The sequence below is a fragment of the Rhinopithecus roxellana genome, chromosome 19 (genome assembly GCF_007565055.1).
Source record: "Rhinopithecus roxellana isolate Shanxi Qingling chromosome 19, ASM756505v1, whole genome shotgun sequence".
Lineage (NCBI taxonomy): Eukaryota > Metazoa > Chordata > Mammalia > Primates > Cercopithecidae > Rhinopithecus > Rhinopithecus roxellana.
In genome coordinates, this window is record NC_044567.1 from 6,161,335 (window position 1) to 6,176,354 (window position 15,020).

General features: G+C 52.4%; 2 protein-coding genes across 9 annotated transcripts; one reads left to right on the forward strand and one right to left on the reverse strand.

Moving 5' to 3' along the window:
* Nucleotides 1-108: 108 nt before the first annotated feature.
* PHOSPHO1 (phosphoethanolamine/phosphocholine phosphatase 1) lies at nt 109-7,356 on the reverse strand. 6 transcript variants are annotated; one of them, XM_030923164.1, is made up of 4 exons: nt 7,043-7,179; nt 5,839-5,932; nt 3,397-3,508; nt 109-1,761 (listed from the first exon to the last, which is right to left on the reverse strand). In XM_030923164.1, the coding sequence occupies exons 3-4, from the start codon at nt 3,439-3,441 to the stop codon at nt 1,003-1,005; spliced, it is 804 nt and encodes a 267-aa protein (XP_030779024.1). In that variant the 5' UTR covers nt 3,442-3,508; nt 5,839-5,932; nt 7,043-7,179; the 3' UTR covers nt 109-1,002. The 6 variants fall into 6 exon arrangements, with proteins under 6 accessions (XP_030779024.1, XP_030779022.1, XP_010358207.1 ...); XM_030923162.1 differs by having other exon boundaries at nt 109-1,888; XM_010359905.2 differs by lacking the exon at nt 5,839-5,932 and having other exon boundaries at nt 7,043-7,356.
* LOC115894793 (homeobox protein ARX-like) lies at nt 7,103-8,302 on the forward strand. Of its 3 annotated transcripts, none has more exons than XM_030923168.1 (2): nt 7,103-7,498; nt 7,966-8,302. In XM_030923168.1, exons 1-2 carry the CDS (start codon nt 7,132-7,134, stop codon nt 7,986-7,988), a joined length of 390 nt encoding a protein of 129 aa, XP_030779028.1. In that variant the 5' UTR covers nt 7,103-7,131; the 3' UTR covers nt 7,989-8,302. The 3 variants fall into 3 exon arrangements, with proteins under 3 accessions (XP_030779028.1, XP_030779027.1, XP_030779026.1); XM_030923167.1 differs by lacking the exon at nt 7,966-8,302 and adding an exon at nt 7,637-7,955; XM_030923166.1 differs by lacking the exon at nt 7,966-8,302 and adding an exon at nt 7,668-7,955.
* The last annotated feature ends 6,718 nt before the right edge of the window (nt 8,303-15,020 follow it).

Below are 15,020 nucleotides of genomic sequence, written 5' to 3' on the forward strand. Positions count from 1 at the left end.
TGTGGCTGGGCACTTGCCCAAGAGTGGGAACCATCTCCCTGACTTAAGCGGGGCTCTCCGAGAGCACCTCACTCTCAACTCAGACTGACGCGCCAGAGATCTCAGTCATTTCTTCCCCCTTTACCTCCTTTATAGTTGTAAAACACCAGAGGAAGGAGGGGCTTGGGTTTCGCTGGTTCTGCTTAAAAACATCATGGCTTTCTGTTCCATGGGGGTGGGGAGGGGAATGCATGGAGGGCCCAGCCTGCAAGGGTGACTTTGGTGAAGTGCCTGGTCTCTTGCTGCATAGATGAGGCTGGGGTGCAAGGAGACACCGTCACACGCTGCGAGGTTATTGGCTGGCAGGACCTGGGCCGGACGGTGCGCTACCTCGTACCACCACCAGGAGGCGATTGTTCCCTCTGGCTTTTCCGTTGGGGGTGCTAGAAAGGAGTGCGGGGGTCGGGAGGCAAGAGGGTGTAGACAGCACAGAAATAGTGTGGGGTCGCGTAGGGTGAAGCAAGATCGCAAAGGCCTAGGGCCATAGGTGGAGACCCTCTTCTGTCCGTGGGGAGTCCTTGTGGCCAGGAGAATTTCAGGATCCTGGGTTCCCTCCACAGCAGACTGGAGGCGGGGGCGGTCACGCAGCCCGAGGCAACAGTTACAGCGGCGGGAGATGTTCCTTCTCTCACCTGCCAGGGAGCCCCTTCCTCCCAGTTGGTAGGACCAGGAAACACTGCTGCCTTCCAAGGTTTGCGCGCCACCCCCGCGATGGGTCAGACTCCAGAACTCAACCGTGCGCAGTGGAGCGGGGGAGGCGGCCGAGGTGGGTTAACTGCATAGATAGGGACGGCTCTGAACCCCCTTCCCCAAGCCCCTAAAGACGAGATTCCAGAAATTCCCAGAGGGACATAGCAAAGCCAAAGGGAAAAGGGAGTAGTAAAACTAACTTTGTCTTTCCCGAATCCCCCTTCCCCGCCCCCTCCGCCGTTGGCCGGGGTGCCCCCCTGCAGGCGGCCAGACTCAGCACGACTTCAGCACCTGTTGCAGGTGGAGGCGCACGTCGGCGGCCGTTTCCCAGGGCACCACGCTGGCACGGAACGAGCTGGGCTCGGCCTTCTGGGCCTCCTGAATGAGGCGGTGCATGGGGTAGCCGCGGCGTGGGAAGGCCACGTCGCCGCCCGCCAGCAGCCCCATGGGGCAGAAGTCGTTGGCGCCGTCGCCCACGTAGAAGAGGCGCTCGAAGTGCACGCCGTCGTGGGCCCGTTCGCGCAGGTAGTCGCTGAGCACCTTGTGCTTGCACATGTTGGCGGGGCATCGCGTGCAGCTGTGTGTGTGGAACGGCCGCAGAGCCAGCAGTCCCCGCGCATCCGGCCCCGATGGGTTGCTGAGGATACGGCGGAACAGGCTGTGGTGGCCGGTGGCGCGCAGCGCGCTCTCCACGCCAAAGGTGTTGGCATCGGAGATGAGAATCACCTCGAAGCAGGCGCCCTGTTTAGCCACAAACTGCAGCAGGTCGCCCATGCCTGGCGACAAAGGGATGGCTTCGTAGATGGCACGCAGGTCCCGCGGTCGCACACCCTGCTCGCCCAGGTACTTGAAGACGCGCTGCATGTACTCGTTGTAGAAGCCCTCGCGGTAGGTGGCTCGCAGGCTCTCCGGGAGCCGCTGGCCCGGCGCGGCGCGCACAATGGAATCGTCGCTGTTTTCGTCCACGATAGTCTCGTCGAAGTCGAAGGTCAGGAGGAAGCGCGGCGCGCCCTGCGCAGCCATCCCGCCGTCCTGGGAGCAGGGGGGAGAGCAGCAGGAGGAGGAGGAGGAGGGAGCAAGCGAGAGGGGGCGCGGCAGGAGCCCGCCCGGGAGAGGCTGGTTAGCGGGCCACGGCCAGAGGCGCTGGCACATCCAAGACCTGAGGAGGACCCAAGTCTGGTTAAGCTGGGAGGAGTACCCAATGCCACCACCTCTATCCCCAGCCTTCCCTGACTACCCCAGTGGCACCTCTTAGTTAACTGCACCGGGGTTTATGCCCAGAGGGCTTCCTGGCACCTGTTTTCGGTACTCTCATCAGGGGCCAATGGGGCTTAACAAGGGTCAAAAGAAGGGAAGAGCAGCTTCCAAGGATCACCACTTTGGGGAAGTTTCTGGACTGGACTGTTTTGGAGACTTCCAGTGGCCCCTGTTGTTGGTGTGGATCAAGAGAGGGTGGTGGGAACTCTCCCCTTCCTCATTCCCTGAGGCAGAGTCAAGGGAAACCACCCATCCACCCAACTGGACCAGCTTCCCCATTCAACTTTTGGGCTGTGGGGAATCTATGGCTCTCTGGGAGCTGCTTCCAGCCCAATGGCACTGGACAGGGGTCTAGGGATGGGGCACAGCTTCTCCAGGGACTTTGAGGGCCCTGTGCTGACAGCTCATCACTAATCACTTGCCAATTCCCCAGGAGGAACGTGTCAGCGGGTGGGGTTTCTGCCAGAGTCCGAAGCAAGCGGGCAGCAGGAGAAGCAGTGGGGCTTGGGGAGGTAAGAGCCTCCCGCACCAGGCCACGACATACCTGGGAGACAGGTAAGGGAGAAGAGAGAGAGCAGCAGTGGCTGAAAAGGCAGAGGAGTGGGAAGGGCCAGGTAGTGGGGACTTGAGGGGTGTGGAAGAGAGGGCTGAGAGGAAATCATGCTAGGGGATCTTGGAGACAGACTGCTGGACAGGAAGACAGAGTAGGGGCAGGGATAGGGGAGTTCCAGGAAGTGGAGACCTTGGGCCAGAGTCATGTTGGAGGGGAGGGTGGTAGGCAGCAAGGGAGAGGACAGAGGACAACAGGGGACATGTCAGGGCACAAGGAAAGGCAAGCAATGGAGGCAGCAAGAGCCCTCAGCAGCAAGTCTCCATCACCTTTGCCTGCCAGTGTGTGAGAGGCGCAGAGGGGCAGTAGGCAGGTGACGTGCAGCTTCCAGATCCCCACACACTGCTTTTCTCCCACCCAGCTCCCACCCCAGTTAATTGAGATGGGATTGTTCCTCTTTCTGGTTTCTTCCTAAACCTCTCTCTCATATTCCTGGGGTGCTTATGGCCTGGCACAGCTTGTGAAACAGAAGCCCAAGCTCCTCATTTCAGAGCTGGGATTTCGATTGGCTATCTGCCACCCCAACCAAGCTGTCCCTTCCACCTCATCCCGAGAGTCACCCTATGGTCTCATCAACATGCCGTGGGCATTTCAGTGGCCTAGGATCCTTCAAATTGCAGATATAAAGCATCAGGACCCCACACCTGGGATGGAAGCTTCTAGGAAATCATGAAGCTCCAGTAGAGATGAGGGTAAACCTAAAATGGGCTGGATAGCCCTATGGAAGGCCCTATGGAAAGGTGATGGAAAACTGGGGGCTGAGGCCTCATCCTAGGAGACCCCCAGAGGGACCCACTTACCCTAGATAGGCAGCGGAGGCCAGAAACTGGAAAACAGCCACTCATTGTTGGTGCATTACCGTGGGCACCACCTGTAGGGACTCTGTTGGCCTCCAGCCGTCGTCAGACGTTCCTGACAACCACAAAAGTTCATTTGAGGGTGCCCAGTCAGCTGCCTTTGCTTCCACCAGGAATACCCACCTGGCCCTGATCCTTCTGCTGAGCCACAGGAGGCACTCCCAGGGTCTTAGCAAAAACAACCCCTCAAATAGGCCCAGCACCTACAACTCTAGAGAGGTTTCAGATGGTATCGGAGACCCAGAGAAGTTAACTGACTTTCCAAAAAGTCACCCACTCTAAATGGCAGACCGATCTCAAACCCACATCTGAGCCTGAGTCCAGTGTTTTTTCTCTAGTATCATCATTGTCCCTTAAATGTGTTTGACACATCATAGTTTACAAACCACCTTTACTCATATTCTCTCACTACTCATCAGTCATAAATTCAGCCAATGAGAAGGGCTCAGAGAGGTTAACTAACCAGCCACGCTGTTTACATGGGGCATAGACTGCTTCTTGAACGCTTGACCGCAGCTTTGCCTTCCTCGTGCCCTCAAAAAGGAAGATGACCAAAGCTTACTATACCATAGCTGGGGTCTGGGACCCCCAGTCAGGTCTCACAGGTGATCTGGGAATGGCCTCCCTGGTGCTCTCAGGGGTCCGGTGGTCAGACAGGAGAGTCAGGTTGAAATCTCGGCTAGACTTTGGTGTGGCTTTGGGGACTGGGTTTAACCTCTTGGGGACTTCACTAAGAGAGCAGCAAAGGATACCACCTACAACTTCCAGTGCCTCTCTACTCTCCCACCTGTGCTCCTGGGGTTGAGTGAGACCAGAGGCATTTGGGACAAGATTTGGAAAGATACAGAGAGCCAGGAGACAAGACCTGGAGAGGAGCTAAGGTCTGGCTGGCTGCTGCCCTCTGCTGGTGACAATGGTGACTGTAAACCCCTCTGTCAAGGTGACACTCTTCCCTGACTATCCAGGAGGGAGAAGCAATTGCCCCAGGACAGAGACAGGGACATCCCAGGAGCAGGGCACAGGCTCTAGCACTATCCATCTTGTAGTACCCCCTCCCTCACAACACCTGGACCACACATGTATTAAATCCTTCTGCAGGGATGGAATGCAGCTCTCAGTTTTTTCCAAGAACTTCTAATCTAGGAATTGGGAGAGGTGGTCAAAGCTGAATGAAGCAGTGGGCAAAGAGAGGGTGAGGGATGGGAGAGAAGAGAGGTTAAGGAAGAGGTGGGAGAGAAGGGGAGGGTTGCATGAGGGACAAGGAAATGGCATGGGTTGGAGCTGTCCCCAGTCCTATCTGGAGGGACTTCCAACCTTCCAGATTCCCAGCTGATATCACATGTCCAACCTCAGCCAGGCGATTTATAAGAGAAAGGTCAGGGATGCCACTCCCCTTGTAAAAGCAAACAGGACAGGCACATGCAGCACGTGGAGAAGCAAGGGGCAGATACAAAGATTCCAAAGGGGCACCAGCAGCTACCCAGGGACCAGCTTTCATCTCATAGAGAAGGGTCTCATTACTTTGCCCTCTTTCTTTCTTTCTTTCTTTCTTTCTTTCTTTCTTTCTTTCTTTCTTTCTTTCTTTCTTTCTTTCTTTCTTTCTTTCTTTCTTTCTTTCTTTCTCTCTCTCTCTCTCTCTCTCTCTCTCTCTCTCTCTCTCTCTCTCTCTCTTTCTTTCTTTCTTCTTTTTCTTTTCCTTCCTTCTCTCCTTCCTTCCTTCCTTCCTACCTTCTTTCCTTCCTTCCTTCCTTTGTTCTATTCTATTGACCATTAATTATGGTCAAAACTTCTCATTTTTTCAGCCAGGCAGGGTGGCTTAAGCCTGTAATCCCAACACTTTGGGAGGCCGAGGCAGGCAGATCACTTAAGTCCAGGAGTTTGAGACCAGACTGGGTGACATGGCAAAATCCTGTCTCTTTAAAAACAAAAATGAGGTGGGAATGGTGGCTTGTGCCCATAGTCCCAGATACTTGGGAGGCTGAGGCACGAGGATCACTTGAACCCAGGAGACAGAGGTTGTAGTGAGCTGTGATGGTACCACTGCACTCCAGCCTGGGTGACAGAGGGAATAACCCCATCCCCAAAACACACACACACACACACACACACACACACACACACACAAATTCCTCATATGTCATCATAAAAGACAGTTACATTTTTCTGCTAATAATAGTATCTAGGGGATTCAGTTAAACACTTATTGTTTGGTGAGTTGCCTTTGTTTCTTTTAGTCTCCAAGGCAGAAAGTCAGGCATCTTGGGTTTCTTCCCCTGAAAACTGAGAAGACCATGCCGTGACACCTCGTCCCCACCCCACAGGAGTCAGAGGGACCCCTTCCCCTGTTGGAATTTGGCTCCTGTGATGTTCCAAAAGGTCTCTCACCTCTGACACCTTTGTTCTGAGTCATCAAATCCTTTTGTGGTCACCAAACAGAGTCCCTCAGAGTAGGGGGCAGGATCTGAGCTTCTCTAACAGGCTAGAGAAGGGAGAAGGGTTTCTAGGGGGTTGCAGGGAATCCATATTCTAGTCCCACCTAAAAGTAGTGCCTACCTCCTTAATTCTGCACCGAGTCAGATTCCTGCCTGCTTCTCCTGCCTTTCACACAAATGCTCTTAGATTAAATATGTGGGAAGGGGGTGGGGAGGGAAACAGGCCCCTCTCTGATACAGGCCCTAAGTTTGAAATTCCCTTCTTACTGGGTGGATGGAGTTCCTAGAAAAGTTTTGGGATAGTTTTCCACAGGAAATGTGCAGAATGAGGATGGGGAGGCGAGGACTCCAGAAAGACCACAGTAACAAGCCCTCTCTGTCCAAAAACAAGTCTCCTTGTATCAGTCACTAGAAATCAGATCCAAAAACTAAGCTAGAATTTCCTCCCTCTCCCGGACAGTGCTCCCAAACATGACCATCTTCCTTGCTCACCACGCCTGAACAGCAGATAGGAAAAACAGAGGCCCAGAGAGGTCAAGCTAACATCCTGGGAGTCACACAGCATCGGAACCGAGATTAGAACTCAGGAGTCTCTGGCGCCTCTTGGGAAAATTGCAGCTGGAGCTCCCCCTTGGCCCTGGAGACTCCCGTGGGCTGAGAGCTTGCGGTCCTGACCAGCTGGCGGTGGTGGCCCTGCGCCCTGGTGCCAGTGAGGCGTCTGGGTCTAGCAGTCACCTCTGGGCACTGCCTGGCTGGGAGGACATTCTGGGAGGGGATCTTAGGGGCAGGGGCAGGGAGGTGGCAGCTGCCGGTAGGGTTGGGGGAGAGATATTTTTAGAGGTGACTAGGAAGCCAGCACTCTGGCGCACCCCCAGCTGGCGGGCGCTGGGCTCCAATGCGGGCGGGGGGTGCGCGGCTGGGGAGGGGTATTGTGGGTGGCAGGGAGCAAGGGGACACCAATTCCTTGGCTTTGCCAGAGTCAGGGACGGAGGGATACCCCAGCACTATGTTCCTGGGTAGGAGAGAGAAGGGCACTCACCCCTGAGCTCCAGAACTCCCCCACTGCCACGCGCGTGAAGGAGCGCCTTCAAACTCCACAGCCCCCACCCCGCGCCGGGACCCCAGCCCTCCCCTATCTCCCGGAGCCCAGGACTCACGTGGGGGCGGCGGCGGCAGAGGTCTGTCCCGGCTGAGTTTGGTGTGTAAGAAGTGGGGAAGGGGGCTAGCTGAGGTATTGGGGCGCCGGATGGAGCAAGGGGTGCTTACGGGAATTGGAGGGGACGCGGTGTCTTATCCACCCCCGGATTTCTGGGCTCCGGCTCACGAGTCCCTCCAGTCCCGAGGGACTGAGGACGATGTGCGTCTGAGCCGTCCCCTCCACTTGCCCCCCATCCCCCCGGGCAGCCGCCGCGTCCCCTTTAAATGCCCGGGAGCCGGAGCCGGAGCCGGAGCCGCGGCCGGCGCTGCGGCTGCTGCAGCAGCGGAGCCCACCGCAGTCCCCACACGTCACAAGCGACTGTCCAATCACAGAGGCGTCGGCGCACATCAAAGGGGCGGGCCGCCCGAGGCCACGCCTCCCTCCTCCCCCGGAGGCACCCGGAGCGCCAGCCAAGGTGGGATTGGGCGCTCGGGGAAAGGGTAGCAGGGTGGCGATGGAGCGCTGCCCTTCCGAGGTGCTTGGGTGGGGGCACCCTCACTAGAGCGGCTGTGGATATACGCTAAATCCCTGCCCACACACTCCAAATTGCCAGGGCTGTGGACTTTCTCATCCGCCGCCTCCAGGGCTGTGGACTTTCTCATCCGCCGCCTCCAGGGCTCCGGTTCCTGAGATTTGCAGAAGTGCACCTCCACCTCCTGCCCATTCCGCTCTCGGGTCCTAAACCCAGCGGCGCAGCGTCCTGGCCCGGCTCTCGGGACCCTTTCCCCAGGTTATAGGTTACTGAGGGTTGCGGGGGGTAGCGGGGGAGTGACTCCCCCTCCTCCGCCCGTAAAGTTGGTGGAGGGGGTGGTGACAGACAGTTTGCCCCTTTTGCAAATGGCACTATAAATGAAAAACGCACTTTCTCCCCTTTTTCCTAAGAGTCTGTGTCTCCCCAACCCTAATCTCCTCCTTTTGGCCCTCCCAGCCTGCTAGTGAGGAGAAGGAGAAGATTGTGTTTAGAGAGGAAAGACGTGAAACTGGTATTTACTGAGAACATATGATGAATTGGGCATTCGGGTTAGGTCGCTGCGTTTATGGCCGAATGTTCACAACACTCGATAAATTATTTGCCTAGCCGTTCAAACCTGGACACACCTGACTCCAATGGGTCACAAAGAGGTATGTAGGTGGGGAGAATGCACTTTGGAAGGCCAAGGTGGGAGGGTCGCTTGAGCCTCGGAGTTCGAGACCAGCCTGGACAACATAGGGAGACCCCATCTCTACAAAAAATTAAGAAATTAGCTGGGCATTGTGGCATGCACCTGTAGTCTCAGCTCTACTTGGGAGGCTGAGGTGGGAGGATTGCTTGAGCCTGGAAGGTCAAGGCTGCAGTAAACTGTGATCACACCACCACACTCTAGCCTAGGTGAAAGAGTGAGACCCTGTCTCAAAACAAACAACAACAACAACAACAACAACAAAAGTGAGCTTGTCTGGGGTCACCCAGGTGGTAGGGCTGGGGTATGAACCTGGTTGCCTTATTCATCACCCCACACTGTCCCTCTCATTGTCTGTCATCCCTCCTCTCCTGTAAGCAACGTGAGGACCATGTTTGTCTTATTGATATACCCCGATCCCCTAGCATAGACAGCCTGGCTGGTACACAGTGGGCCTTGGATGTTTGTTGAGTGAGGCCAGGTGCAGTGGCTTATGCCTGTAATCTCAGCACTTTGGGAGGCCGAGGCAGGTGGATCATTAGAGATGAGGAGTTTGGGACCAGCCTGGCCAACATGATGAAACCCCATGGCTACTAAAAATACAAAAAGAAAAAAAAAGAAAAAAAGAAAAAGCCAGGCATGGTGGCATGCAATCATAATCCCAGCTACTCGGTACTCGGGAGGCTGAGGCAGGAGAATCACTTGAACCCAGGAGGCAGAGGTTGCAGTGAGCCGAAATCATGCCACTGCACTCCAGCCTAGACGACAGAGCAACACTCCATCTAAAAAAAAAAAAAAAAAAAAAAAACAAAAGAAGATGTTGAATGAAACAAGTCCCCTGCTGTATTTAGCTCCAGGTTAGTACTCCATTTGTGCTCCTTTACTTTTTCTTCACAATAACAGATTGTTCCAGTGTTATTCCATTTTATTTTATTTTATTTTATTTTATTTTATTTATTTATTTTGAGAAACAGTCTCTCTGTGTCACCCAGGCTGGAGTGCAGTGGTGTGATCTCGGCTCACTGCAACCTCTGCCTCCTGGGTTCAAGCGATTCTCCTGCCTCAGCCTCCCAAGCAGCTGGGATTATGGGTACCTGCCCCCATGCCCAGCTAATTTTTGTGTTTTTAATAGAGACGGGGTTTTACCATGTTTGCCAGGCTGGTCTCGAACTCCTGACCTCAGGTGATCAACTCTCCTCGGCCTCCCAAAGTGTTGGGATGTTGGGATTACAGGTGTGAGCCACCATGCCCAGCCCTGTCCATCCCCACTTTTTTTTTCTTTTTTGAGACGGAGTTTCACTCTTGTTGCCCAGGCTGGAGTGCAATGGCACAATCTCCAGCTCACCACGACCTCCGCCTCCCGGGTTCAAATGATTCTTCTGCCTCAGCCTCCCGGTAGCTGGGATTACAGACATGTGCCACCATACCCGGTTAATTTTGTGTTTTTAGTAGAGACAGGGTTTCTCCATGTTGGTCAGGGTGGTCTCAAACTCCCAGCCTCAGGTGATCCACCCACCTTGGCTTCCCAAAGTGCTGGGATTACAGGCGTGAGCCACCATGCCCAGCCTATCCATCCCCATTTTATAAAGAAATTGAGACTCAGAGATAAAAAGGACTTTTTCAAGGTCACACAAGTGCCCTGGAGGCAACTGATTCCAATCCTAACCTTTTGAGGCAATTAGCAGCAGTTTCAACCTGGTTTCCTAATTCACTGATGGGGTTAGGGAGGGTAGGCAGATGACTTCCTGTGGCCACTGGTGGTTTCAAGTTTTTACTGCCGAGTTCTGCCTTCAGCCAGGTGGTGGGAGTGCCAAAGCTCGTGGGTGCTATCTACAAACCACCTTTATGAAAAAGCTGTAGAAACTCCTAAAAGCCAGCCGGATGCGGTGGCTCATGCCTACAATTCCAGCACTTTGGGAGGCCAAGGTGGGTGGATCTCGAGGTCGGGAGTTCAAGACCAGCCTGGCCAACATGATGAACCCTTGTCTCTACTAAAAATACAAAAATTAACTGGGTGTGGTGGTGTGCGCCTATAATCCCAGCTATTTGGGAGGCTGAGGCAGAAGAATTGCTTGAACCTGGGAGGCGAAGGTTGCAGTGAGCAGAGATCATGCAGTCAGGCCTCTGAGCCCAAGCTAAGCCATCATATCCCAGTGACCTGCATGTAGACATGCAAATGGCCTGAAGCAACTGAAGATCCACAGAAGTGAAAATAGATTACCCGATGACATTCCATTCCATTGTGCTTTGTTTCTACCCCACCCTAACTGATCAATGTTCTTTATAATCTCCCCCACCCGTAAGAATTTTCTTTGTAATTCTCCCCACCCTTGAGAATGTACTTTGTGAGATCCACCCCCTGCCCCCAAAACATTGTTCTTAACTCCACTGCCTATCCCAAAACCTGTAAGAACTCATGATAGCCGGGCGCGGTGGCTCAAGCCTGTAATCCCAGCACTTTGGGAGGCTGAGATGGGCGGATCACGAGGTCAGGAGATTGAGCCATCCTGGCTAACACGGTGAAACCCCGTCTCTACTAAAAAATACAGAAAACTAGCCGGGCGAGGTGGCGGGCGCCTGTAGTCCCAGCTATTCGGGAGGCTGAGGCAGGAGAATGGCGTGAACCCGGGAGGCGGAGCTTGCAGTGAGCTGAGATCCGGCCACTGCACTCCAGCCTGGGCGACAGAGCGAGACTCCGTCTCAAAAAAAAAAAAAAAAAACTCATGATAATCCCACCACCCTTGCTGACTGCTTTTTCGGACTCAGCCCACCTGCACCCTGGTAAAATAAACAGCCTTGTTGATCACACAAAGCCTGTTTGGGGGTCTCTTCACATGGATGCATGAGACATTTGGTCCCGAAAAAGAACTATCAAGCCGATTCCCCAGGTGTGCCTAGGCGAGATTACATGGTTTCCTGCCTAGTTGAAGGGCTTAAAAAGGCATCTTACAAAGCTGTTAATTATGACAAACAAAACTACCCAAGGTAAAGAACCCAGCCCAGTTCATGGCCCGTTTGGCAACAACCCATAGACACTTTACCACCCTAGACCCAGAGGGGCCAGAAGGCTGCCTTATTCTTAATATGCATTTTATCACCCAGTCAACTCCTGACATTAGAAAAAAACTCCAAAAGTTAATTTCCAGCCCTCAAACCCCACAACAGGACTCAATTAACCTTGCCTTCAAGGTGTACAATAATAGAGTAGAGGCAACGTATTTCTGAGTTGCAATTACTTGCCTCCACTGTGAGAGAAACCCCAGCCACATCTCCAGCACACAAGAACTTCCAAACGCCTGAACCGCAGCGGCCAGGTGTTCCTTCAGGACCTCCTTCCCCAGGATCTTGCTTCAAGTGCCAGAAATCTGACCACTGGGCCAAGGAATGCCCACAGCCCGGGATTCCTTCTAAGCCATGTCCCATCTGTGCGGGAACTCACTGGAAATTGGACTGTCCAACTGGCCCAAGGCTCTGACTGATTCCTTCCCAGATCTTCTCGGCTTAGCAGCTGAAGACTGACACTGCCCGATCGCCTCGGAAGCCTCCTGGACCATCACAGATGCTTTGGGTAGCTCTTACAGTAGAGGGTAAGTCCATCCCCTTCTTAATTAATACAGAGGTACCCACTCCATTACCTTCTTTTCAAAGTCCTTTTTCCTTTGCCTCCATAACTGTTGTGGGTATTGACGGCCAGGCTTCTAAACCTCTTAAAACTCCCCGACTCTGGTGCCAACTTAGACAATACTCTTTTAAGCACTCCTTTTTAGTTATCCCCACCTGCCCAGCTCCCTTATTAGGTCGAGACATTTTAACTAAATTATCTGCTTCCCTGACTATTCCTGGGCTACAGCCACACCTCATTGCCACCTTTTCCCCCAGTTCAAAGCCTCCTTCACATCCTCTCCTTGTATGTCCCCACCTTAATCCACAAGTATAGGATACCTCTAGTCCCTCCTTGGTGACAAATGATGCACCCCTTACCATCCCCTTAAAACCTAATCACACTTACCCTGCTCAACGCCAGTATCCCATCCCACAGCACGCTTTAAAAGGATTAAAGCCTGTTATCACTTGCCTGTTAAAGCATGGCCTTTTAAAGCCTGTAAACTCTCCTTATAATTCCCCCGTTTTACCTGTCCAAAAACCGGACAAGCCTTACAGGTTAGTTCAGGATCTGTGCCTTATCAACCAAATTGTCTTGCCTATCCACCCCATGGTGCCAAAGCCATCCTATCCTCTGCTATCCTCAATACCTCCCTCCACAACCCCTCTGTAACCCATTATTCTGTTCTGGATCTCAAACATGCTTTCTTTACTGTTCCTTGCACCCTTCATCCCAACCTCGCTTTGCTTTCACTTGGACTAACCCTGACACCCATCAGGCTCAGCAAATTACCTGGGCTGTACTGCCACAAGGCTTCACAGATAGCCCCCATTACTTCAGTCAAGCCCAAATTTCTTCCTCATCCATTACCTATTTCGGCATAATTCTTTATGAAAACAGACATGCTTTCCCTGCTGATCGTGTCTGGCTAATCTCCCAAACCCCTTCCTTCCTAGGCATGGTTAGGTACGTCCACCTTTGGATACCTAGTTTTACCATCCTGACTAAACCATTATGTAAACTCACAAAACCATACCTAGCCGACCCCATAGATCCTAAATCCTTTCGCCACTCCTCTTTCCGTTCCTTAAAAACAGCCCTAGAAGCTGCCCCCACACTAGCTCTCCCTAACTCATCCCAACCCTTTTCATTACACACAGCCAAAGTGCAGGGCTGTGCGGTTTGAGTTCTTACACAAAAGCCAGTACCGCGCCCTGCAGCCTTTCTGTCCAACAACTTGACCTTACTGTTTTAGCCTAGCCCTCATGTTTGTGTGTAGTGGCTGCTGCCGCCCTAGTACTTTCAGAGGCCCTCAAAATCACAAACTATGCTCAACTCACTCTCTACAGTTCTCATAACTTCCAAAATCTGTTTTCTTCCTCACACCTGACGCATATACTTTCTGTTCCCCGGCTCCTTCAGCTATACTCACTCTTTGTTGAGTCTCGCACAATTACCATTGTTCCTGGCCCAGACTTCAGTCTGGCCTCCCACATTATTCTGGCTACCACACCTGACCCCCATGACTGTATCTCTCCAATCCACCTGACATTCACCCCGTTTCCCCATATTTCTTTCTTTCCTGTTCCTCACCCTGATCACATGTGGTTTACTGATGGCAGTTCCACCAGGCTTAATCGCCACACACCAGCAAAGGCAGGCTATGCTATAGTATCTTCCACATCTATCGTTGAGGCTACTGCTCTGCCCCCTTCCACTACCTCTCAGGAAGCCAAACTCATTGCCTTAATTCGGGCCCTCACTCTTGCAAAGGGACTACGCGTCAATATTTATACTGACCCCATATCCTCCACCACCGTGCTGTTTTATGGGCTGAAAGGTTTCCTCACTACGCAAGGGTCCTCTGTCATTAATGCCTCTTTAATAAAAACTCTTCTCCAGGCTGCTTTGCTTCCAAAGGAAGTTGGAGTCATACACTGCAAGGGCCATCAAAACGCATCAGATCCCATCGCTCAGGGCAATGCTTATGCTGATAAGGTAGCTAAAAAAGCAGCTAGCCTTCCAACTTCTGTCCCTCAACGGCAGTTTTTCTCCTTCTCATCTGGTCACTCCCACCTACTTCCCCACTGAAACTTCCACTTATCAATCTCTTCCCACACAAGGTGAATGGTTCTTAGACCAAGGAAAATATCTCCTTCCAGCCTCACAGGCCCATTCTATTCTATTGTCATTTCATAACCTCTTGCATGTAGGTTACAAGCCGCTAGCCCACCTCTTAGAACCTCTCATTTCCTTTCCATTGTGGAAATCTATCCTCAAGGAACTCACTTCTCAGTGTTCCATCTGCTGTTCTACTACTCCTCAGGGATTGTTCACGCCCCCTCCCTTCCCTACACATCAAGGTCGGGGATTTGCCCCTGCCCAGGTCTGGCAAATTGACTTTACTCACGTGCCTCGAGTCAGGAAACTAAAATACCTCTTGGTCTAGGTAGACACTTTCACTGGATGGGTAGAGGCCTTTCCCACGGGGTCTGAGAAGGCCACCGAGCTCATTTCTTCCCTTTTGTCAGACATAATTCCTCGGTTTGGCCTTCCCACCTCAGTTTCTTAGGTTCTTGGTATTCAGTGGCGCCTGGTTTTACCTCAAACTGCCACGCTTAAGTCTCTCTTTAAGTGGATAGAAGATCTTCAGTGACAAAGTACACTCCAATACTTTCACCCTGATGAAGTCCTATACTTTACTTTTATACTTACTCTTATTCTCGTTCCTGTTCTTATGCCACCCTCTACCTCTCCCCAGCTATCTCCACCACACTATCAATCCCAGTCACTCTCTCCCAGCCGTTTCTAATTCTTCTTTAACAAACAATTGCTGGCTTTGCATTTCTCTTTCCTCCAAAACCACCAAGGCCTCGACTTACAAACTGCTGAAAAAAAGAGGACTCTGTATATTTTAAAATGAAGAGTGCTGTTTTTACCTAAACTAATCTGGCATGGTATATGACAACATAAAAAAACTCAAGGATAGAGCTTAAACTTCTGCCAACCAAGCAAGTAATGACGCTGAACCCCCTTCAACACTCTGTAATTGGAGGTCCTGGGTACTCCCAGTTCTTGGTCCTTTAATACCTGTTTTTCTCCTTCTTTTATTCTGACCTTGTGTCTTTCATTTAGTTTCTCAATTCATAGAAAACCGCGTCCAGTCCATAACC